This window comes from Corvus hawaiiensis, chromosome 6, assembly GCF_020740725.1.
Source record: "Corvus hawaiiensis isolate bCorHaw1 chromosome 6, bCorHaw1.pri.cur, whole genome shotgun sequence".
NCBI classification, from domain to species: domain Eukaryota; kingdom Metazoa; phylum Chordata; class Aves; order Passeriformes; family Corvidae; genus Corvus; species Corvus hawaiiensis.
The window spans coordinates 7,933,925-7,958,268 of record NC_063218.1 but is presented as its reverse complement, the minus strand read 5'-3'; the positions used below and the strand labels follow the sequence as shown (position 1 = coordinate 7,958,268).

Sequence of the window (24,344 nt, the reverse complement as noted above, 5' to 3'; positions counted from 1 at the left end):
ATGACGCTGCTTTATCCTATGGGCTGCAGAAGAAATGTACAGACAGAGGGCAGGGAAAACATAATGCCAACTGGCATTCATCTAAGTTTTTTGAGAAATACTTCAAAAGCAAATATGCCAACAGTTTTTCCGTTTAGTGAAATAGCTTTCCTGACTTTTTTCAGCCCCTGGGTGTGATTCCATCTCTACTCTTCCACCCCCCAACGTAATTCTTACACTTAAATCTTGACATTTATATTATTACTTTAACAAATTAATCTTTCTCTATGGAGTGCACCGTAATGCTCTAGGGAGGCTCATATGTTCCCATGAGTCCTGTGAGAGTTCTGCCAAGAGGTTTGAACTCCTAGACAGATCAAAGAGAAAGCAGTAAGATAAAAAGAAACAGGGTTCTCCAGACAAGACCTCTCCTTGACAAGAAATAAGGGTGGTTTACCGAAACAATCAGAGAGACATTTACATTTCAAATTTGGGGGAACTATCCTGTAAAATACTACAGTAGTAATTTCTGTACTAATTATTAGTGATTGGTTTCACTGAATAGGAGGCCAATATTCACAGAATGACTTGGGCTGGAAGAGACCTTCAAGTTCATCAAGTTCTAAAACCTCTGCCATGGGCTGGGACACCTTCCACCAGACCAGGCTGCTCAAAGCACCATCCACCCTGGCCTTGAACATTTCCAGGGATGAGGCATCCACCCACAACTTCTCTGGGAAACCTGTGTCAGTGCCTAACCACTCTCACAGCCAAGAGTTTCCTCCTAATAGCTAATCTAAATCTATCTTCTTTCAGTTTGAGGCCACTCTCCCTTGTCCTATCACTACACGAAATAATCTCACATTGTTTGTTAATTTATCTGAACAGTACAAATCAGATGAGTTACAGATAAAATTTTAAGCTGTACAAACTGCAGTGCTATGGTAATGTCACTCTGAAGAGCAACACAGCTTTGCAAAGTAAGCCAGAAATTGCCTGTGTCCAATATTTTCAAGTGTCAGAAATGCTGAAAGCAGAGTACTAAGTGCAGACACACATATGAAATTCTAAGACAGATTTGCCAGAAGATTTGATTTTTGAAAGCCAATTTTTCTTCTAATCCTGCTGCTTCAAAAGCTCAACAAGTTTAAGTGGCATAATGATAACAAAGGTAGGTCTTGAAGCCAAAATGAAACTAAACAAAGCCAACAGTGATAGTTTATTTCAGCAGTTCTGGATAAGAATATATACAAGAGCTATACAGCACCATAGCCTAAATTTTTAAAAATTATTTATAATATTATAGTCAATATACAAATTTACTGTTTTCCCCTATTTCTTCCACATCTTGACCTCCAGCTCAGTTTGTCAGAATATATAATTTCTGGTTAAAAAGCACTGAACTGCTGCTACTCCAATCACTTTACCTACTAAGTAAAAAAACAAGTTACTCAAATTGCTTTCCAATTTGCTTAAACTAGGACTGAACAGAAACAATGTAAGGGATGACCTGGCCTCATCAATGAGAGGAGCTAAAATACCATTTTATTCAGCAAGGTTGGAATTTCAGAAATTTACAAAAATTCATGCCAAGGATCTTAATATCTGGCCAGACCCACTTATTGGCTAGAATCTCGTTACGCAGCAAACCAAAATGCTACATTCATTCTAAGTTCACAAATAACCATTGCAGCTAATTAAAACATGATCTAAAATGACAACTATCATTGAAAAGAATCCTTAAAATGATAACATCAAGTGACCAAATTCTATGTACTTGATTGGATAGTCAATATGCTTACTCTCTATTTAAATGATCTCGTACATCACGAAAATCTTAAGAGATTTCACTCAAATAATGTCATGCTTTTTGATGAAACATACCATTTCTAAGCCTCATCATTTGCAGAAAATCCAGTAATTGCAGTCATCACACGTTAGGCTCTTGGGAAAAACAAATTTCTACATTTCATAGAATCAGATCTAGAGTCAGAATCAAGCACAGATGTAGCTGTTTTACTCTGAAAAGAGCTGGTGAATTAAAATTGGAACAACAACACTATTTTTGAAATCTGAAGATGGATATTGTGCTTTATCAACTTACTGAGGAATTCTTCTAGTCTTTAAAAAGAATTGTTTGTATTTGCTTACTAAATGTGCACCTTGATCATATGCAGCATGAGATCAGAAAAAGCATTTGGTTTAAAAGAATGAGGCTCACAGTCTCAGTGGAAATGCTGTTTTCACTGCACGCTTTTTTTTCTTCACTTTTTTGTATTAGATCTACAACACAACAGGAAATAACACACTATTTACTGACTGGGAGGACTGTGAAGGAAAATGACAGTGGGGAGAGGAGAAGAAAATGAGAGAACAGGTTCCAGAAGAAACATGCAATTACTAGATGATACACAAATGCACTTTGCACACACTGAACACACAGAACAAATATTATGCACTGCAACACAAAGAAAAACAACTATTTCAGAAATAGATAAGAATTTGAAGCACTTGTTAGTTAAAAATACCAGAAAAAGGCATCCCTAAAGACAGACAGAAAATTAAAAAGCACAGGTACGACCACCTACATTTTTATGCTTTGGTACTTTTCCATCTGTACATTATGAAAAAAACCACAATGCTCCTGGAAAAAAAATCTTGCAGACATATAGGGGGTCACAAAAGCCATGAAAGAGATACTTAACACAGGTTCCTGAGCAGATGACAAGCCATTAAACTTTCACCTTTAGGTAGTTATGACGATCTGATGTCTCTTTTATGATATCACCCATTTTTTTAATTAAATCTACAATGTGTTTAACAAGCAATTCTTCCATCAATCTTTGATGTGTTTTACTCATACAGCAATGACAGTTTTCAGTTCAGTCTCCTTAAAGTTCCAGAGAAACCATTTTCCACTCACTTGCTTTGAAAGCCATTAAAACAACTTGATGAAGAACAGCAGCAGGGGGCTAACAGAAGCCAAGGCTTAGGAACAATCTTTAGATTTTTCTCCTAAGACTTTCTCACAGACCCTCCTCACAAAGATCCTCAGGCCTTTTCATCCTCTCCTTTCTTCCCACCCCCTCCCAAAAATCAGTTCAAAGTGACAGATGCAACTTGCTCCAGATTCTGCTCTTTTCTTAATTTCACTTTTACCTCTCTATTTTGATAGACTCAACTGAAAACTGATTCCCACCGGCGCAGTCATCTTATCATCTTCCCATTGGGAAAAAGTAATACACAGAAAGATTCAAGTAACTTGTGAATACCTTCTAATCTGTCATCCATTCTAATAGACAGCACTACTAGTGAGAAATGCACCTGTTACTTAAATACCATATACTGCCGGCATTCAGTAAATGGAATTAATTGGTGACTAATTGATTAGTGATTTATATACAGTTCTATGTGTTACTGCAGTATTTCTGAAACCTTCATGACAGTGACCCCGTAACAGTTTCAATACCGGGATATAAAGTAAAGAACTATGCAAGCCAACAGTAAATGATCTTTAAAATGAGAACTGCCTGTAACAAATGATAAATTCTTTGGCTATAGTTTCCTGCAAATGCAGAAATTACAATTTTATGGAAAACAAGCAGTATTAGGACAGTATTTAAGCTAATCAGAATCAGTAGAGCAGATTTTTTGTCTCTGTTTTGCTGAGCTCACCATAATTTTGTTTCTTTGATTATGGCCAACTGAAGGACAAATTTCACTGATCACTAATTTTGTGGAGCATCTGTAATTCCAGAGCTCTACAGACTCTTCAGCTGCTGTATTCAAGTGACGTCACTGTGGTCAAGATACCGAACATAGGATTTCTCAAACATGAACAGCTAATTCCATGAAGCAGGGCTATGTGACACATTAACCCCAGATTCTAGTTACAATCCCTTGTTCTTTTAAAAACGAGAGCTACATTTGCAGTACACATGGCTGGGAGCAAACAGGAACTAAAGGAGGCCGGCCTCATGTCTCCTCAACTTGAGGACAGGGGCAACACATATGAGGGATTTGAGGTCAAGAAGGACAGATGGTGGGCATTCCCATTACAGCTAAGTCACCTTTGTCCTTACAACATTGAGCTTTATGTTTTCAGTTGGTGACTCTCACAGTTTGTGTTTCTACATTATTTTACCAAACTTGTATTTGTAACTCAAACTGTGAGAATACACTGTGGAATAAATTTCTAGATGTCTTGTACACAAACCTTATTGGTACTTTCTCCGAACATTAACAATGATACTTTCTGCATTCCCTCTGTTCAGCTAAAGTAATACACTATTAAAATGTTAGTGCGAGATGTTTTTTAACGAGTTTTTCTTTTAAAAATTTGGAAAAAAAAAATCTCATAAGAAAATCTAAGTCAGAGAACTGAGATACAGCCCTGTGAGTAAACATACAAAAACTTTCTGTTGGCTTTCTGACATAATTATATCATAAATATTGGAAAAGGATCCATCAAGAATATACACTAAGGAAGTCCAAGAAGTAAAGAAACAATACCCTAAGGAACAGGAAGAGTTATGTATGATTTTCTACAAGCATTCAATCACTTTACAGAATAGAAAAAATGTTAATGCTGGAAGGACCTCACAAGATCAGTCAGTACAAGTCTCTTAATGGTGGCAGGATCAAACATATGTTATGTGAGTGCTATATAATACATGCCAGATACAGAATATGCTTCTAAGCATTACCCAGTCAGAGCCTCCATTCCAGGCTGTTCCATCATTCAAACTATTCCAACATTTGTGCAATCTTATGACTAAAACAAACATTTTCAATCCTATAATGCAATAGTACTGTAAGATTGTTATGTTGGAAGTACATCATGAACACTCCCTGTGGAATAATAATTTAATTAAAATTAGCATTAGCATTACTTCTTTCTGTATTCATTTTCAAGAATGTTTACTTCTCCAGAGGTGTAAACTTTTCTTTTCCCATATTTTCTATTTTCAGAGAAAGAACATGTCTCACCTTCAGGAGTTTAGCCTCATTTCCCTATAATGTATTCATCACCACTCAGCACATCTGTCCCAGCAAATCCCATTTCCTGTTCTATTCATGAGGCTCAGCAACCTGGAGCTTTAGTGATTGCCGCCACACTTTTCCCATGGCCTTCTCACCTCTCACCCCCCCCACGCACCCCGCTCCCATTGTTTATCATCTGTTCTCCCCTGCTGCAAACTGCTGTCAGATGTTCACTTATCCCTAATCTTACTCACTGCCTTTGATATTCTTTCTAATCCAACAACCTGTCAACTGGGGCATCAGCCCATGTCCACACCAGCTGCTCTGTCACAGGCCGTAAGATTCCCTCTCTGCTCCAAGAGGTATTTAAAGGATTTTGACACAGCAACTGCAACGTGAAACAAATAATTAATGCTGTTTTGATCAGTGATCAGGGCTTTAGTGTGACATGAGCTGGCCACTAAGAAAAACTGAGCTTTACTTTGTTTAAACTTCAGTAAACTTCAGTGTTACTGTATTAACAAGATTTTGATCAATGTCTGAAGGACAGTGCCAAAAAGCTAAATTCTTTAGTTTAAAATAATGAAGAATAATTAATCTGAATGCAAGTCAGAGGGGCAGATAACATTGTATGCCTGCTGTGTAAAACATGCTTATTTATGCAGTATCAACTTGTATAGAGTTTTCAAAGCATGGGAGCTGACCTTTTATGAGTTACAGCTGAAAATACAAACTTATTTTAAATATGGCAGCAGTTGAGATAAAATTATTTAAAATACACATTTTCAGGAATAGAGTAGGATAGTTTCATCCTCTATAGAACATCAAATCCTGACATTTTAAAGAATACTGCCATTTACAGAAAATGTCTAATTTCCATGATATTCAGATTTGCTATAAACACTTAAAATTTTAGTGTTCATCTGCTTTAAAACATATCAAATACACATAATGTCATAGCTGAGATTGTGATTCAGATGACAGATTTTTTGTATGGGGAAAAGTTTCTGCTATTTAAGCAATCATGTGAATTTTGATCCAAACTGAAAAACAAATACAGCATTTAATTGTTGGAAGAACATGAGCACTATTTTATTTCTCAGGTCTAACTGCAATTCCTACAAAAAAGATTGTACCAAACAAGACAAAAAAAGCCTACTTTATACCCTACAGTAGTTGTATTTCACACACAGAAGTATAATAAAACCTCAGTGATGAATTTTATAACATGGTTCATTCACTTAGAACTAAACCACTTTTATTCTTAGGGCTTGTCTATACCAGGACATCAAGAAAATTAATCTGAAATAAATACCTTGATGAACTTGAATTCTGCTACTTAAACTCCATTAAACCCCTGTGTGGACACAGTCATCCTGTTTAGTTTACTGCTCCCTTAGGGCACGCACTGGAAAGTTAACATGGATTAAGGTAGGGTATGAATTCAAAGTGCAATCATACTTTGAAAATGGTTTAACGTAAACAGACCCAGACTCTTTGTTGTAGAATGAGACATGGAGTTAATCAGGAAAGTCCTGTGTAGACAAGTCCTTGCAGATGAGGCTACTGGAGTGGTATTGTCAGAGCTGATGGTTTTCAACTTCTTCATCTGCAGACTTGGAAACATCTTCCAGTGAAGCTGCAGGCCTTGGTAGCACATTAACCCTGCTGATAATTGATCTGCTTTTCTTAGCTGCCTCATATGGATGACCTGCAAGTATTCCAATGGCCCTCAGTGAGCTGCATACCAGAACTTGAGAAGTACTGGTTTAAGCTCACTACAATTTACATACCTCCTCCCAAACTCAGTCTTAACTTCACAGTTACTGTGCAGTAACCCAAGTAGTCTGATGGCATTAAATGAGATTTTACTGATCGTTTATGCAAGTGCAGACCCATTTCAGCTACAAGAGGTGCTCAATAAGGCCTTATTCTTTCCACTAAGTGACATTTGCTGTCACAAGTGTGTTAAATTGTAATATGACTGACCTAAAAATACGAAGTTTTGTCACTGTCAACTACTTTTCATGCGTTTACTTCAAAGCTTACATTCACTTGTCAAAGCACGCTGGATAAAGAAATTAAGACTAACGCAACATAATTTCACTGAAACAAAAACAAGTACTAGTGTTCTTTTCAACTACTGCTCTTATTAACTAATGCTTCTCATTTCCCCCTTCAGTAATTCATAAATGTCTGATACAAAAATAACTTGTACAAATTTTCAGAGTTGAATTCAAAGCATACGGCAGAGCCAGAAACAGATATGCCTAGATTCCTTAGTTCCTTTTATTAAATCTGTGCTCTAATTGCAGAGAACACCATTTCTCTCAGAGGAAATTTTGTTCCCTCAGTACTTAACTCCCTAATGCTGTCTCTGCAAAAGCTTTTCTTTCTTTTCTTTCACCCATATGAAAGAATTATACTGCACCTCAACTGCATTCACTGTTAACACAGCAGCAGTCACATCAAAAATCAGTCTCATCCAGGATCTACCTCTGACAGAAGGCAAGATGCCCAAGGAAGAATATATTGTTAAAATACTCTCAGACTCCTGCAATTTGCAGCTCAGGGACTCCCTGAGCTAGAAGCTGTATGTTTCCATTTAAGACTAATACTCAACACTGACATAACAGACTTGACAAGCTGAAGAAAATGAGAAAAACTTCACAGGAAAAAATGGCATCTCCTTTCACTGCACTACTGCTTGAAAAAAATGAACTGCAAATAAATTTGTTACTTGGTAACATATTTCCTACTACTGGAACCTTTTGAAGATTCAACAGAAGACTTACTTGTTTGAACAGGTAACTTAAAAATCTGTTTACTCCCTCAACAGCATAATTTTTAACTGTCAAAACAGAAAAGAATGTTTTATGTCTATAAAAAAGCAGATGGAAGTTTCAGAGAATATTTCAGGCAGCTGGGCACATTCATGTTGCTATTACCATATAAAAAAATTTCTAAATGCAAAGTAAGATTGTTAATATTATTGTTACACTGCCCTGCTTTGCTTTTTCATCTTCAAAGTTTTCATGACATTAATGATGCAGGCCTCACTTCTTTCTCCATGTATACACATATTTTAATCTTGATGACATCTCCAAGACAGTTAAAATTATAAGACACAGTGGTTGCTCATGGTCACAAAAGAAAGTAGTAGCAAATCTGAGATTAGAAATAAGAAATTCCTTCTTCACTGATGAATTGCACCCTGCTCATGAAGCACATTTTCTACCCATTACAAAGTTCAAGAGGTGTTAAAATCTACAGCAGCCTTGAAAATGACTTTAGAATGACTGCAAAACTGAAAGATATAATAATTTAATTCCCTTAACAGTGAATGAAAAACATCATGCTTTCAAATGAACTTGAAGGGAGCCTTTTTCATGTTTAACTTTAAAATAAATTATTCTAAGCATTAAATCAATAGAGGAAATGTGATGCTAAGGCATTGACCTACTCTGAAATGTGGAAGGAATGTGAAGCTCAGAAAAGAGCAAATAGTTCCTACTTACCACTGCTGACTGCATGGTTCAGTCGATACGCATGGAGTTTTTGAGGTTTATCCCACCCGCATCATTGAAACAGATGCCCATTCACCACTCCACAGATTCAAAACACAAACTCACTCACATACAAACACACTGGGAAAATTACTGACAGTTGGTTCTAGTCTGGTGGCAAACTTCTAAAAGTTCCTGGGCAGAATGCACATATATGTTTATACAATGCAAGGAAACAGTGGCAAGAGCTCCCCTGCCAGAACAACCTTCAAAAACAAAGCTATAGGAGTCTGGGCGAGATCCACAAAGGCTTTGATAAGTGAACTCCGGACAAAAGTTTCTGTAACAGCTCAAGGTATTATTCCCCCAGCTAGATGCTTCCCCCCAGCTGATGGATGTTCTGCCTCCCCTTTGAAGGGTGCTGTCTCAAGCACAGAGGTCACCAAAAACAATATGCAAAGGCAATTCACTTAGTTCTGTATAAAGCTCAGTGATTTGGCTTAAAGGGCTGATGGCAGTGGGATTGAATTGGAACAACAGAGTGAGAGCTGGAGCAAAGCCATCTTCTGCTGATTCCCAGAGGGTAAGAACCACTAGCACAGTGAAAAAATTGCAGGCAGTAACTTCTTAAATTGCTACAGAAAGATCCACCATAGCTCTGTCAAAATCCTGTGAACAGGTCCAAATCCAACGTGCAGAACCACTGAAATCCCTCCCTGCTCAGGTGCTGATTAAGAAGATTTCGTTGTAGCCAAATCCCTTTTGGATACTTAACGCTGCTCAAAATCCTGATGACTCTCCTTAACTGTTACTACTCAGAGTCGACTTCATGACTTGGGAGTCTCAGCAGAGTTCTTAAACTTGGTTTTTTGGGTGTTTTTTTTTTTGTCTAATATATTGGCTAATGCCTGGCTAGCATACACAAAAGAGAGCTGAAGATTTACACACAAATGTGTTTCCCAGCAGTGAGCACACTCTCCTGTGATGTGGGAAGCAATATTAATTGAAGTGAGATCTTGCAGCCTGACTCTACCACATCCCAGGGAAATGCCCTAGCCCTTGGGCATTGAGTTAATCTCTCATTAGCCATCCCTCTGGTCTCTTGAATAAATTATTTATGAAAAGCAGAAAAACTTCAATAGGAAAAAGTGAAAAGAGATTTACCATGGAGTTCCTGGTAAAGAGGCCAATTCTTCAGGAGGTGATATATGTTTAAAAAAAAAGCCAATTTAGATAACAAATCAATTTGCACTTTGGGGGCAAGTACACATAAAAGCTAGACAGATGCTATCCTATATGTGAGAAAAACTAATTTTCTTCTCTCAGTACCAAGCAGAACCAAAATATATAGGAACACTGGGCTGCTACTGACAAAATGAAGAGAATATTCCTTAGGCTAAGTGAGGTACCTTGTCCATCTCTCAACTCCAAACTACCTCACTTCAAACATGGCTTATTTGACTGAGGGCCCCACCTGGAGCAGGGCTGACAGCTGAAAATCCCAATCAGAAGCTGAGGTCTCTTTTGAGGTTCTGTCAGATGCCTATTTGGAAGAATGTAATTGTAATCTGCACCTTACCCCTCCACATTGGCCCTCACCAAAATCCGACTACAGCTTCCTGAATTCCACACCTCCTTGGCTGCACTTCCATTTCTATCTTTACATTACACAAAGACAGAAGTAATCATTTAAATGAGTGACTGGTACAGTGATTTGTCCAGCAAGCCAGGCTATTCTCCACAGCTTGGATGCCCAACACCAAGCTGCAGGGTGCCTCAATCAGCAAGGTCCGAAACCTGGAAGTCTTTCAGAAGGGTATACACCTACTTTTATGCTTTACAGGAGAAATTCAGAGATCATCACTTTCATTTAAAATACAGGTGGGAAGAAGGAGAAGATGATGAAAGACCTCATATGAAAAGATCTTATGACCCCCTCTGGGAAGAAGAGAATCTACCATGGGCATAAATTGCTGTAACTTCAGGAACTGCTGTGATTTCTAACAATCATCACTTCAGCTGAAGAGCCAGAAACTGAGATTTTTCTCATGATCTTTAGAAGAGTATTTCTATATGGAACCAAATAAAATTTAAAGGATGAGTCAAGCTCTTACAACACAAGGGAACTTGGCACTTGAGCACAAACCTACAAGGACACTGTTGGGGATCTCTCTAACATGACTAACTGCCTGACTGGGTTCTACATAGACACAACTCTGTTCTTGTGCTTGTCCACAACTCCCAGGGTGGGGAAGACATACTCAGTATGTTCAAGGAGAATATTCAGTTGGCCAAAACATTAATCCAATCCTTGGGCCTGCAACTGTAAATGTGTAAATGCCTCTGAGAGCAGGTAGACAATGCTCTGAGTCTGTGGCTCCACTCCTCATCAGGCGTGACAACAGCCTTCTCGAGATGTGTAACCTGTGTGGGTTTACAAGAGCATTCCCAGAATCACAGAATATCCTGAGCTGGAAGGGACCGATGAGGTTCATTGATCCAACTCTTGAGTGAATGGCCTATACAGAGATTGAGCCTGTGGCCTTGGTGTTATTAGCACCATGCTCTGACCAACTGAGCTAATCTACTCAACATTTTGTTTAGATTTCAGCCCCCAAATGGATCCTCTTCTGGTGTCTTGCAGATTTTGAATGGTCTGTAAAGCTGCTAGAACAACAGTGGTTTATAACCCAGTAGGGTGCAGGTTGAATGGATAAAATCAGGCTAGCAGAGTACACTGAGATGTAAATCACATATCTAAATTTATCTAAATTTATGTTTATGTTAAAGACCTTACTGTATTAGCTATAGTAGTGGGATTCAAATTATCTCCACACAAGTAGCATACTTTTGATATTAAATGTCTAGAAATCAATGCCGTTACTTAAGCATTCATGAATGCTTAGAAATAATCTCAAAATCCTACGCTGTACGTAAAATATTTTTCAATTTCCTATTTGTACAGAAAAGTAGTAGCTGTGAAAAAACCCAAATGAATTTAAAAAATCACTCTCTATATGTCCTTGGACAGTGGATATATGTTAAACAATCAATGCCTATTTTAGGAATATACCTCTTTGAAAACAGATTTCAAACTCTCAGTCTTCAAGGCCCCAATTATCCTTCATTAATGTTATATAAACACCAAAAAATGCATCAGTGAATCTTCTTTGGACTACAATGAATTAGGGAAGATATGTCACAGTGTCACAAAACGTACCTATAAGACCACCCCAAGCCTTCCAATTGCAGCATAATGCCACATATTGCATAATTTAAGTATCCAAACTAGTTTCAGTTTTCACAGTGCAACAAATGCCATTATTCAGGTTTTCCCCATTAGATTATTCTGTTATTCAGAAGGACTTTTTTATTAGATTTTGGGTCAAGTTCAGCAAGCAAGTGCAGGGAATTCATGGAAGGGGAAATTAATGTTACTGTAAGATACAGCAATTAGGAACTAGGAAGAAGAAAAGTTTCTTTTCTTTTTCCAGCTAGTGAATTAAAATAGTTGGACAAGGGAAGACCTACTCTGCATAAAAGCATTAAGATCAAGGGCTAGATTTTGGAAACAATTGTCAGTTTTAGAGGAGTGGTGGAATTTTCAAAAATTCTTAAGCAGAACAGGCATCTGACTCTCTTGGATATTACAGACTTGACTGTTTAATGGGGTTTTCAGCAGACCTAAATGCTTTTGAAACAATTAGTCAAATGACTGAAAATATTTAGTATTTCCTCTGGTTATTAAGTTCAGTTTTTAAATGCAAAATGTGTTTTAATAAACGTAGGGCCTGTCTCTCAGGTCAGGTACAGACAGTCGTGCTCACATTGAGCTCGTGCTCTCAGTAGGCTGGACCCAAGCCAGCCTCTGCACAGATGCCATAGAAACTACATTTTCAAGTTCATTTTAAGACAGTGCTGCAGCCAAGAGAAACAATCTCTGCCCTCACGAGGCCCCAAACACTCATCCCTAACTACCACATTACCACCTCCCTTCCGTCAGCATAATGAATTGAATCACTGATCTTGTTTAGGTTAAAACTGTCTTCTTTTTTTGGCTAGATTAGGTTTGACCCTGGTCCAGCTCACTCAGTTGCTGCACAGACACTTGTGCAAGGAGGGGAAGCAGGAAGAAGGGCAAGTCTACTTCATCTGGTGGCAATGCTGGTCTCTGTCAATTCACAGCACATGACCAAACATACCCTTATTTCTTCTTTACAATACTCATCACATCTAAGGCACATCTATTCAATTAAATGTAATTTTGCAATACCGTTTTGTACATTTTAATTAAATCTCGTTTTTCATGTAAATAGAACATGACTCAGAAATGAAATGAAGTAGCAAGACCCATCACTTGTAAGCTAAAGCAGCAAAAATTCAAAACATGAAATAATGTTTTTCAGATTTATTTCTGATACCTAGAAAGACATAATTCAGTGTAAAGCTCTAAGCTGTTCATGAATCAAAATGGTTTATTTATCCCAACGAATGAGATGAGAGCTTTCCTTAGAAAAACCATGTACAAAATGCATTTTAAAAAATGTTAAAAATCAGCTTATCTGCTTTAATGAAACTTATTCGAGCCTTTGCTTTTCATTTTCTGTACTTTATCTCACTGTTGGCACTCAATAGATCGTCTTCTGCATTTCCAACTGATGTGTTTAGAAGCAAAGCAAAGAAGGAATGAGATGTGTTTTGCAGCATCCATTTCTAGGTCTGTCCAAACTCTCCTTCATTTCCCCTTCCACCACTGTGCCTGGGTAAAAGCTCACCCTGGACCAGCCACCAACCAGGCCCAAGGAAACCATCCAAGGAACATGCAGTGCTCTGTGCTGTGAGAAGTGACTTTCCTTTCACAGCTTGCATTCCTGCCGCTGTTGGAGGTACCAGTTCTCAGTGATCCTGTGAAAGGTGACTCATGTTGATACAAACATGATAAGGGACAGGATGTCCTTCCCTGCTTCCGACCTGCAGGCATTAAGGCTATTCAGAGAATCACAGAATAGTCAGGGTGGGAAGGGACCTCTGGAGATCACCCAGTCCAAACCCCCTCTCATGGCAGGGACACCTGGAGCAGGTATCACAGCAATGAGTCCAGGTGGGTTTGGAATGTCTCCAGAGAGGGAGACTCCATGACCTCCCCGGGCAGCCTGTTCCTGCTCCTCAACATAAAGTTCTTCCTTATGTTGAAATGAAACTTGTGTTTTATTTTATGGCCACTGCTCCTCATCCTGTCACTGGGCATCACTGAGAAGAGTCTGACAGCATCCTCTTTGACACCCACGTTTGAGATATTTATATTCATTAATGAGATCCCCTCTCAGTCTTCTCTTCCCTAGACTGAACAGGCCAGCTCCCACAATCTCTCCTCCTAAGAGATGCCCCACACCTCTAAAACATTCGTGGATGTTAAGTCATGGCCTGCTGAGGTCTGGCCAGCAAAGGCCTCGAGATGTGAACAATCCACACCAAAGCAAGGCCCAAATCCAGAGGTGACCCCAAAGACCAGCACGGGCTGAAAGCGACAGCTCCAGCCCCGCGTGGGCGGCAGGCACAGGGGCCACCCACGGGGACGCAGGGAACCGGTGGCACCCCAAGGCAGTGGCACCCCAAGGCAGTGACCCCACGGCCTGTCGGGCCACCTGCACTGCCTCCCTCGAGCACCACCTCAGGGCGGGCCGAGGGGGTGCGAGGGGCAGCGCGGCCGCCCCGGGGGCGCTGCGGGCGGAGCGGGGCGGGCCGCGCCATGAGGCGACACCGGCGCTGCCCCAAAATGGCGCAGGCGGGGGGTGACGGGCCCCGGAGGGACGGGGCACGGCGGGCGGGCCGGCGGCGCCACTCACCTGCCGGTAAGAGAGGCGGAAAGGCCGCAGGTAGAGGGAGGAGGTGCAGGGCTGGACCGCCAGCTCCTCGATAGCCTCCATCCCTGCCGGGGGGGCAGCGGCCGCAGCAGAAGGAGAAGGAGGAGGAGGAAGGGGAGAGGCGCGCGCAGCCGCCGGCGGACGGGCCGGGAGCGGCTCCGGAGCTGACGGCTCCTGCGGCCTCTGCCCCTCAGAGGGAGCCGGAATCACGGAATGCTGCGTTTCACCCCCGAAACGGGGACACAGGAGCCTCGCCTCCTTTATTTCGCAGAATCACCACGGTTGGAAGAGACCTTTAAGACGATCCGGTTCAAGCGTCCACCCAGCACTGCCCCTGTAACCCTTAAACCACTAAACCACATAGCCCGGTGCCAGATCCAGACACTTCTTGAACTGGTGCCTTCACCATCTCGCTGGGCAGCCTGTTCCAATGCCTGACCATTCTAACAGTGAAAAAGTGTTTCTAATATATTTTCTGAATGTCTGCTCTCTGATCTCAAGGCCATTTTTTCTTGTTCTCTCACTGCAGGCACGGCACTCACTACAACCTCCCGTCAGGGAGTAGAATTATTCTCAAGAAACACCTATTTGCGATCCTGTTTTCTCAGGAGCTTGGTGGATGTTCTCAGAGGGTGTTATTCCCACACTTCACACCAAAATTTATGGGGTATGCCGGCACTGAACTGAAACCTGCCCCCCTCCTCTAAAGCCTTGATGCAATCTACGTGCTCCCAGCTTATGCCATTCCTGGGCATCAGCAGGCTTTACAGAATGAGCACCTTGCTGTGAAAAACACAGTCCCTTCTGCCTGTATGCGTGGTGCATGGGGATTGTGTGAGTGGTGTGGAAAATGCAGGTGCAAATACAGATTCATGGATAACCTGCAGTCCATTACTTGATGCTTCTCTAACTTTTCTTTTGAGGGTCAGCTTCCAGCAGGGGAATAAACAGAGCTCAGTTAGACTCCCCTGGCTTTACAAAATAGTTATCCTCTCCCCTTTTACTCCATTATTTCTTTAAGCAAAGCACTATCAGATTTAGGCATTTCTTGATTTTCATAGGAGTTTGATGACAGTTATGCAGTTATTAGGTTACATTCCCCTGGGTGCTTTAATACTCCTGATAATGATTTTCTACGTTTATGAGCAACAGAGCTCACAATTTGTGGTGGTTGTTACCTCTGTGATTTGTGGTCACTTTCCATGCAGATGTGCCTGTGTACAGCTATTTTAGTTGCTATATAAATCAAATTATTTTGTCAATATATTGACTGCACTGAGAATAATCTGAAATTTCATGTATCTGTTTCTCTTTTTGTCTCGCTCTGTACTTCCACTGCTTTACTAAGAAAGTTTGTTGTCCTGTCATGCAGTAGTAAGAATTTTAGCAGTCTAGCTAAAAGGAACAAATCCAGCAATTACAAAACTCACTAAGAAGTAAATGAGGCAGCACATACGTTGCAGAATGCTTACCATCAGTTCTGATAACGCAAGTGGCAAAAAAAATGCTTGGTGGGGCTGAAAAGTGTGGTTTTAAGAGTATGTTTGCAAAGCTATCATAAAAAGTAGGCAAGGAAATGCATTTTATTAGCTGACTTTGAAAATATTTGTGTAACTCTGTTTGTATCACTGTATATGTCTACATATTTCTGTTTTTTTCGGAGTGATCTCAAGGTCGTTCAGAGCTCCTGGGAACTTAAGCTATATTTTTCTAGTAAGTTATTTCAGTCTTCCAAGTCCAATTTAAGTATAAACACAGTTTCCATGCACAGCAGGTTTACAGTATCTCTGTTTGCTTATGTTAAAAGTTACCGGCTACCCAGGTCGGTTCAGCCAGTCAGATTGCCCTCTTCAATAAACATTCTGACACCACTTTCAGGTTTTGAGTGTGTGTGTGTTTTGGGGAACGTGTCATACTGTGTGATGGATTGCTTATTCCATTCCTAGGCTTAGGTGGGAAGCTTTTGGGATTGTGATATGTGACAGACCCGATGTCGTTAATGTAGCTGGAACAGTTGAGCACAGTGTCACAGGAAAACACATTTCAGGATGCTCTGGTGTTGCAACTGCAATGGAAAGCTGTTGATTCCTTTGTTGGAAAATCTTCTTTGTGAGTATGCCAGCTGAACTGAGGATTTAACAGGCTGAGATTGAGGAGCTGCCTTAGTGTTCCCATTTTACAGGTGAAATCCAAGCAAGAAAATAAATAGGAAAAATATGTCCTGCATAGTGGGACTATCGTTCAGCACTTGGACTTGAATTTCATTACAATTCTTTATTAAGGCTTAGATACCCTGTGCAGCAAGTGGCTTTGCATTTGCTAGTCCAGGAACAATCCCAAGAAGGAAATTTCTCTCAACTGCCATTTATTCAAAGGGACAATAACGAAGGGAAACAACTTACTTTTGTATGGGTGAAACACACTCCTGCTTTCCCATTCCCTTTCATTGCTTTTGTGGCAGACTGGCACAGTGACACCAACCTGGCTCTAAGTGCACTGAATTCACAGCAAGAATTAGGAGATGATACAATGCAGAGATGCTGCTCAGCCCCTCAGCTCAGGGGTCAGGAGAGCGCTGTTCCCATCTTGGTTCCAAAGGACATGGCATGTGTGCTCAGTAAACTGCCCCAGCTACTCTGTTGTGTGCTACTTGGCATCCCTGTGTATTTGCTCCTTTTTAAAGCAGAAATGCTAGTGGTGGTATTCCTCCAGAAACTTGGGAAAACAGACATCCGTAATTCCAACATATTAAAGGACTGTGTTCATGCCTATTACCTTCAATGAGATGGTTCCAGTGCTTAAGTTTAAGCCCGTGTTTAACTGCCTGCAGAATCTTTTAGGTATGATTAGCACTATTCCAGTAAGTGTCGTTTATGTTTCTACAATCCTCTCCCTTGTTCCTCAGTTCCCAACTTCTTACATCCTGGATTACTCTTGTCTGTCACAGTTTTTTTGCAGACCACTATCCAGGTTTATCATTGCACTTCTAATCGAAATAGCTACCGCTGATGTCCTTCCACAAACCAAGTGCCTTATGCCATCACATCTTCCTTGCCAAGTATGACTGTTAATTTGACTTCCAGAAAACCAAGAATGTGTCAGAATGACAGTTTGCCTTTCACTACATTAAATACCTTCATTTTTCTCCCTTAGCAGTGGCTTCTGGATTGTTTTCTTGTTATTTAAAAGAAAAGAAACAGATACAAGGTTGTGAATGCTGTCATGAGTAGTTTGCTTATGGGTTTTTCAGTCTCCTGGAGCTGCTGGTCTCCTGCAGTAAAATAGTAAAATCTAGATGTTTTCTCCCTAGGATGTAATAGCTCTGAGAACGGTTTGTGTAAGAGTGTGATAAACAACCTAATAAAGGAAAGCAGAAAGTGTGAATAGAAATTTGTTTCTTTCCTGGAAAGAAGAGTATGTCAGCAGGCAGAGAGGGAAAAAAAAGAGAAGTGTTCTATCTAGAGCTGAAGAGTCTTAAGGGAAGATTCACTGGCATTTCTTACAAAAAAATGAAATGTTAACATTAGTGTTAAAAAGGAATTCTTTCTGCAGGGTAAAATTCTTTGTTTCACAAACTTCTCTTTCCTTCAAAGCAGTGTTTGCTCTGTGTTACTTCGTGAGTAACTTTTATTACCAGCAAAGTACCCAAACATTTCTTTTTTGTTGTTCTTTTAAAAAATCCCCTCGAGCTTGAAGTTTCTGCCGATGCTGTCCTTCCCTTCCCCTTACAGCCACGCGGTCCTTGGGCATGCACTCTGCAGAGGGTCAGGTTGCATCCTCATTAGCAGTTTGGTTTATTGCTGTTTGCTTTGGGACATGTTTCAGTCGCAAGCCCGATGCTGCTGCCCTTCTGCTCGCGGTGGCTCCGGGAGCCAAGCACATCCTCTCACTCCGCTTGCTTGCAGGCTTGTGATGAGTGGACACCCAGGAACGTCCCTTGCAGTACTTCCCTCTTCCCACTGGAGCTCAGCAAGGTGTCTGAGCTGTTGGGTTCACTCATGCAGAGTTAGGCAGCACGTTTTCCATCGTGATTTCTGTATGTGTACGTGTCTGCGTGTACTTTTAATCTCTGTCAATCCCTGCCAGGCTCACTTTGTTCTTTGACGTGCCATGGCTCATGAACAAAAAATCATCAGGCCCTGAGCCTTTCATCTCTAGAGGACTCCTTAATATATTGTGGAGTAGCATTGGTTTTGATACTTGTGAGTACAGTAGTTACTGAGATACTACAAGTATGAAAGCCTCAACAACTAGACTTGCATGTTGACTTGCTGTTCTCAAATTTCATTTTTAAAAAATATTTCTAATCCTCATGGTTGCACGGAAAAAAGCCAGGAAATCTAAATGATGGAAATGTAAATGATGGCAAACGTAATGGTTTGTGAGCTGTTAAACCGAGGTGCTGAGGTGATGCCACATGTTTGGTAGAAAGGCTTTGCTGTTGGGGTGACAGGTAACCTGAATCCCCAGCTCTGGGCAGAAGAATGCTGGCAGAGGCTGCTGAAGCCAAGAGGCGCTGGCTGACCCAGGATCCAGCTGTGTACCCACATCAGCCCCATCCAGCTGGGATGCCTTCAAAGCCGTTGTCTTCTGCCTAGAAACTGCTCCCAGAACTTCCTCCTCCCCCTCAGCTCCCTGGGCCACATGCAGTTTTTGTTGAGGTCACATAGGGGTTTTAAGAGAGTTGGACACCTTTGTTGTACAGGCTTAGTGAGAAGGATGGATGAAAGTGTCCAAAATGAAGTGTATTTTGTAAACTCATGTTGGGAATCCTTATGGTTGACAGCATGAAATCGTATTCTCTTCATGTGGGCCATCCTTGCATGGCCACAGAGACGTGAGTTTTGAGTACCTTTCTGGGGATCAGATGCATGTTCTTTCTGTAATGAAGTGGCTGTTGTGAAGTTTGCCTTCTAAAGCTTACCCCTTAGGCTCCTGGGGAAAAGCAAGCCTGAAGCTGCCAATATCTAACTTTTAATTATTATTCGGTTCTGGGGCATAACCACCCTGGTTACATTCATGAAAGTCAGGAATCGTGCTTATGCAATTCTTTTGGCATTGTAAATAGAGTCCTAGAGAAATTTGTTTTGATTTTAGTTGTAACTTTCCTGAGACGACTTTTTTTTTCAATTACAAAATATAAAATTAGAGGTCCACACTGCAGTACATAACATTATGTTCCAACAATTTTATTCACAGTCAATTGGTTCAGGGCTGCTTTAATCCATGAATAGCCTCAGTCTGAAGAACTTGGAGCAATTATTCCTGAATTTGGTTTGTAAGGACTGACAGCATAATCAAGACAGGCATGGTGTGTGGTATTGCTGATGTGCACCGCAGCGAGTTAGAGGAATATTTCAGTTTGTTTCCCTTAGATGTTTTGATTAGCTCCACCTTGTTTTCAGAAAAAGTGTATCTCTCTTAATGAGAATAACCATCTTGGTCTTTACTTTGCAAAGTCAAGAACTGTCTTATGGTAGTAGGAAACTCACCTGTGTCTAGTTAGAATAGTGTGATTTCCCAGAAGAGCTGAAATTTGTCCATCTGCCTTGTGAAATGAAGGTCTGATAAGTAGCTCTTTTTTTAGTGCCTATCATCAGTAAAAGCCTTGAACTAAATATGGTAAGAAAAAAAATTTAAACATATTCAGGATAAATATAGATATGGATATCATGACATGTAAAATTGGTCTCTCTAAAAATAGTGAAGGAAAAAAGCTCTTCAACATAAATGTGTAACTAATATGTCAAATAGGTCTTAAGTTATTCACAATATAATATGACAAGTTGCAATATGGTATAAAGTAGAGGAGGGGAGGTGAGAACTTGGGAAGTAAATTCTCATTTTTAGCTTTTCAGTTGGGGGAAGAACAAACACACAGTCTGTGAAAAAATAAGAAACAATATGCATGCAAAATTTAGATACTTTTATATTATTTTAATTACTACCCAAGAAATGTTGCCTACAGCTAACAGAGTGAAAATGATTAGAGGGAAGGCTTTGATTTTTCAATAAACTTCTCTCTAATGAGAGAAAAAAGAAAATGATAACACCGTGTTGTTTGTATTACAGAACCATATACAGCCAATATCTGGATCTCATTATGCTGGAAACTGTTCAAATACAGGTAGAAAAATGGCGTCTTTCACTAAAAAGCAGGAAAATAATTTTCACAAAAGAACAAACAAGATGAATGTACAGTAATAAGGAGCAGCTGAAGGAGAGCAAAAGATCAAGAAGAATCTTCTTTTGTTTGCCACATATGTATGCAATAGAGCTGGAAGGAGAAAAGTATTTTGATTTCTCAGGGAATCTTGTTGTTCCAGCAGTTTGAAATTGCCTGTAAAAAGGACTGGAGCCGGAGTTGTTGGATACTGGAGTGTTGGCCATGGCTGTAGCCATGACCCTGGTGTCTCTGGGCTCCCCAGTCACCACGACACTGTGCTGTGCCTGGTGCTCTGCCCTGGACTGGGGGCATTATAAGCCCATGGGTCCTCAATCTTCAGGCAATTTGTCTAGCAAGATTTGTTGAAACTGTGGAAGCTGGAAGCCCTGGTCCTCAGGAAACTACCATCTGGGCTGCTCAGAAGCTGGGGCTGGCATAGCTCCAGTGGAAGCTTGCCTGTTTTTCAAAGGAATTTAATTGAATACTAGTCTGGATGAAATGTTTTTGTTTGGTAAATTGAGACATTCCAAAATAAAAATATAGTCAGAGAGGGTTTTTTTCACCAGATGTAAGGAGCAGGTACCTGGTTTCTATTTCAACGTATTTAAATATAAATAAATATATGTATATGTGTTTTATGTGATAGAAGAGTAAAGAGACACAGCAGGCCATTTTCCTGCCTTCTCTTCGTTAGGTATATTATATTATTTTCATGTTTATTTGTATTGTGCCAGTGCTTAGGAACCCAGAGCTTTATTGTGCTCATTGGTATCAAATCGCAGAACAAAACAGCCTAAATGCTCTAGTGGGATTCTTGTGGTTGGAAGTGAGTTGGAGAAGAGCTCAGAGGAAGGACAGGGTAAGCACACCACAACTTAATTCAAGGAGTTATAACTTTTCTTCAAAAAATGTGTGGTTGAAGGACAGCAGAGACAATGATTCTGGGAGTGCTGTGGCAGCATGGGATGTGGGCTGGAGATACGGAGCAGCAAGATTTCATTCTTGACTTGAAGTCAGGAAGCAGTATAAGGGTTGGACTGAGTGAGTTGAAATGATTTAGCAAGTACCCTGCAGATAGTTGAGCTGATTTGTTGTTGAGGGCTAGCTGGAAAGTTAGAATTTGAGTCTTTAAAAGATTGGGTCTGGAAGAGATTGGATCGCCATAAAAATCAAAGTTCTGAAAAACAAAATCCTAGGCATTTTATACTGGACTCTCAAAACTGTTGGCACTGATCTTTCCTAACTTTTCAAAGTGCCTGACTTTGAAACCTTGACAATTTATTTTTAATAAATGTTCTGCATACTTTTCAATTCTTTAGTTATAATTCAGAAAAAAAAAAATAACCACAAAAAGCAACCCTTCCTCCTCTTTCCTATTTGTGATTATCTTGCTGGAATTATTATTTTGTACTGTGTTCTTGGAGGCTGCAGAGAAGGTTTCCCGAGCTTTTCAGTTGGAGATGTGGGCATTACTATGCTCACAGTCAAACTGAGCCCAGGGATATCCAACCCTAATCTCTGTCAATCTCCCAGAGCAGCCTATTTTCATTTTACTTTTGCAATGCTCCCTCTCTTAATGCCTCTTCCTTGCCTGCAGCCACTTCATTAGAAAGCCTGCGGAGCAGCAGAGGTGGATGTGTTTAATGTTGACAGGTGTCAAGCCCAAAGGAAAGGCAGTGTTTGTCTGGCTCCCTGCTCATGTGTGAGGAGTTTGCACTTCGGCTGAACATGACGGACAAGGCATGGGGTGTTAGGGTATGAAGCTGGCTTGTGCTGTGCAGAGGATATCACTGCTTTTAAACTGATGGGATCTATTCACTGTATTGTCTTTTTGCTGAGACTAGACCTGAGATTCTCATAACTAAGCAACCTGTAGGAAGAAAATGCCCTCCTCAATCAAGACCAGGAATTACATATTGTTTTAACCACAGTGCTCTCCAACAACTACTACAGTTTTCTACTTGTATTTTAAAGACAGACAGTACACGTATGCTAATGTATCTGCATGCAAAATTGTCAGGACTTAGAGCCAGTGTTTGGCAGAGACAGTACAACAGACTCACAAACAGGTGGTTTTCATCACTGGATGCATAATGCTGTATGTTTTAGCCCCTTGCCTGATGCCCTGATGCTGTAGAGGAGGCAGTTCTCTCTGGACATAAATTGGGACATAAATTGGGATGCATTTGCTGGAGAGGATATGAACAAAGTGCTTCCTTCACGAAGGCATCCTGCCTGGTACCTATATAAATACCTCTGGGCAAGCAGGTAAACCAATAGCACATAATCTGTCATTGCTAAGGACAGCATTGCTGCTCTGTGTACACAAGAAAGTAAAATATGTTTAGAATGAATGTGGATGTTCTGTTCTTCATTCATGTGTGACTGAATTCTAATCTCTTTCAGTGCGCCGTAAATCCAGAATAACATACTGAAGTCAGTGCAGTTCCTGGGGATTTGTGCTACTGTAAATGAGAACAGAATAGAGATTTTTTTTCTCCTTCTATCTTGTAATGGTGAGAAGAAAAGCTGGATTGTCAGCCTGGCTATGCTTCTTTGCTTTGCTGACTTTGTGATAAAATGGACATCATTTAAACATTCTTTATTTTTTTATATTTAGAATATAGCAGGAGGAGAGGCTTGATGGTTTTTTATTTTACAGAAATATAAACATTAAAGTCATTTTTCTTTTACACGTGACTTAGAAAGCATAATTTACTTGAAAGGGCCCTACTATATACTCTGTCCTGTATTTGTTTATCTAATTGAATAGAAGAGCATTTACTGCAGTTTCAAAGTTAAGCCAATAAACATTTGTCTTTTTATTGCAGCAACAATGTTTGACAATTGGATTGGACAACACCCATTTTAACTTGGGTTTATTTTATGGCATTGATGAAGCAAAACTCCAAGTACATTTTCACCCCCTTGCTTGCACTGTTGCCACAAGTTGGATATTTGGCAAAAGATTCTGAAAGCCTTTCTTACAAGTTGCCTGTGTTATTTACATCATCCTTGTTCCCTTCACCATATAGGTCATCTCACAACTTTACATTTTATTTCACATATACCTGGGTATCCTGGATCCCTGGTGTGTGCAACAAGATGTAGAGATATGAGCAGTGGGATTTTAAATGGGTCTACATTTAAATTTCCAGTTAAAATCAAGAGGAGAACAGCAAAAACCAAACAGAATATTTATCTGTTATCTGCCATGCTCACACCAGAACATCTGTCCACCCACTCTACCTGCTTCAAATCCAGGAACATCATGGTTATAGGGGTGCTTAAAACTTATTTTCACTATCAGTTAGAAGATGCCGTTGGCAGACTTAGACTTAAAAATACTTAAAGATTGCTGTATTATTTTATTTTTGCTCTATAAATGGCATTCTGGATTGTGCTGCCTGTATCAAATAGCTCGTAGAACATCCCTCCTAATCAGTTCCTTTAGGGAGCAGGATCGTCGGGCTCGTTCTGAAGCTGTGCCAGTGCTGGCAGTGCATGGGAACTACAGATGAGATCTTTGTTACAGAAGCATGAGATCAATTCACCATTCCGGGCCGTGTAGTAAATGCATTCCTGACTGAATGTTACATCATTTTTATGTTCCTGGGACAGCATTGTACTGTGTCTCCTCACTGAAAGAGCCATGTTCATTAGATACAGGAAGTCCTGCTAATCATCCATAACGCAACATTAACAGCTGCTGGTAGATCTTTGAATGCCCACTGATCAGGGGAGAGTTTGTAGGAGATTTGGGGCTTCTTTGCTGTGATTGTTTTCCTCAGCATGCTTCAGGATCTGAAGTTTGGTAAAAAAAAAGAAAAAAAAAAAGGCAGTTAA

The 24,344-nt window shown here is 40.3% G+C and overlaps 1 protein-coding gene across 1 annotated transcript in view; it reads right to left on the bottom strand.

Annotated features, from left to right (window-relative positions):
- The window catches only part of NUDT14 (nudix hydrolase 14), a 60,532-nt gene extending 45,910 nt beyond the window's left edge, over window positions 1–14,622 (bottom strand). The window contains exon 1 of the mRNA XM_048307678.1: window positions 14,315–14,622. Within this exon, the coding sequence (XP_048163635.1) occupies window positions 14,315–14,395 (81 nt within the window). The 5' untranslated portion in view covers window positions 14,396–14,622. The remainder of the gene's footprint in view (window positions 1–14,314) is intronic.
- Window positions 14,623–24,344: the final 9,722 nt, after the last annotated feature.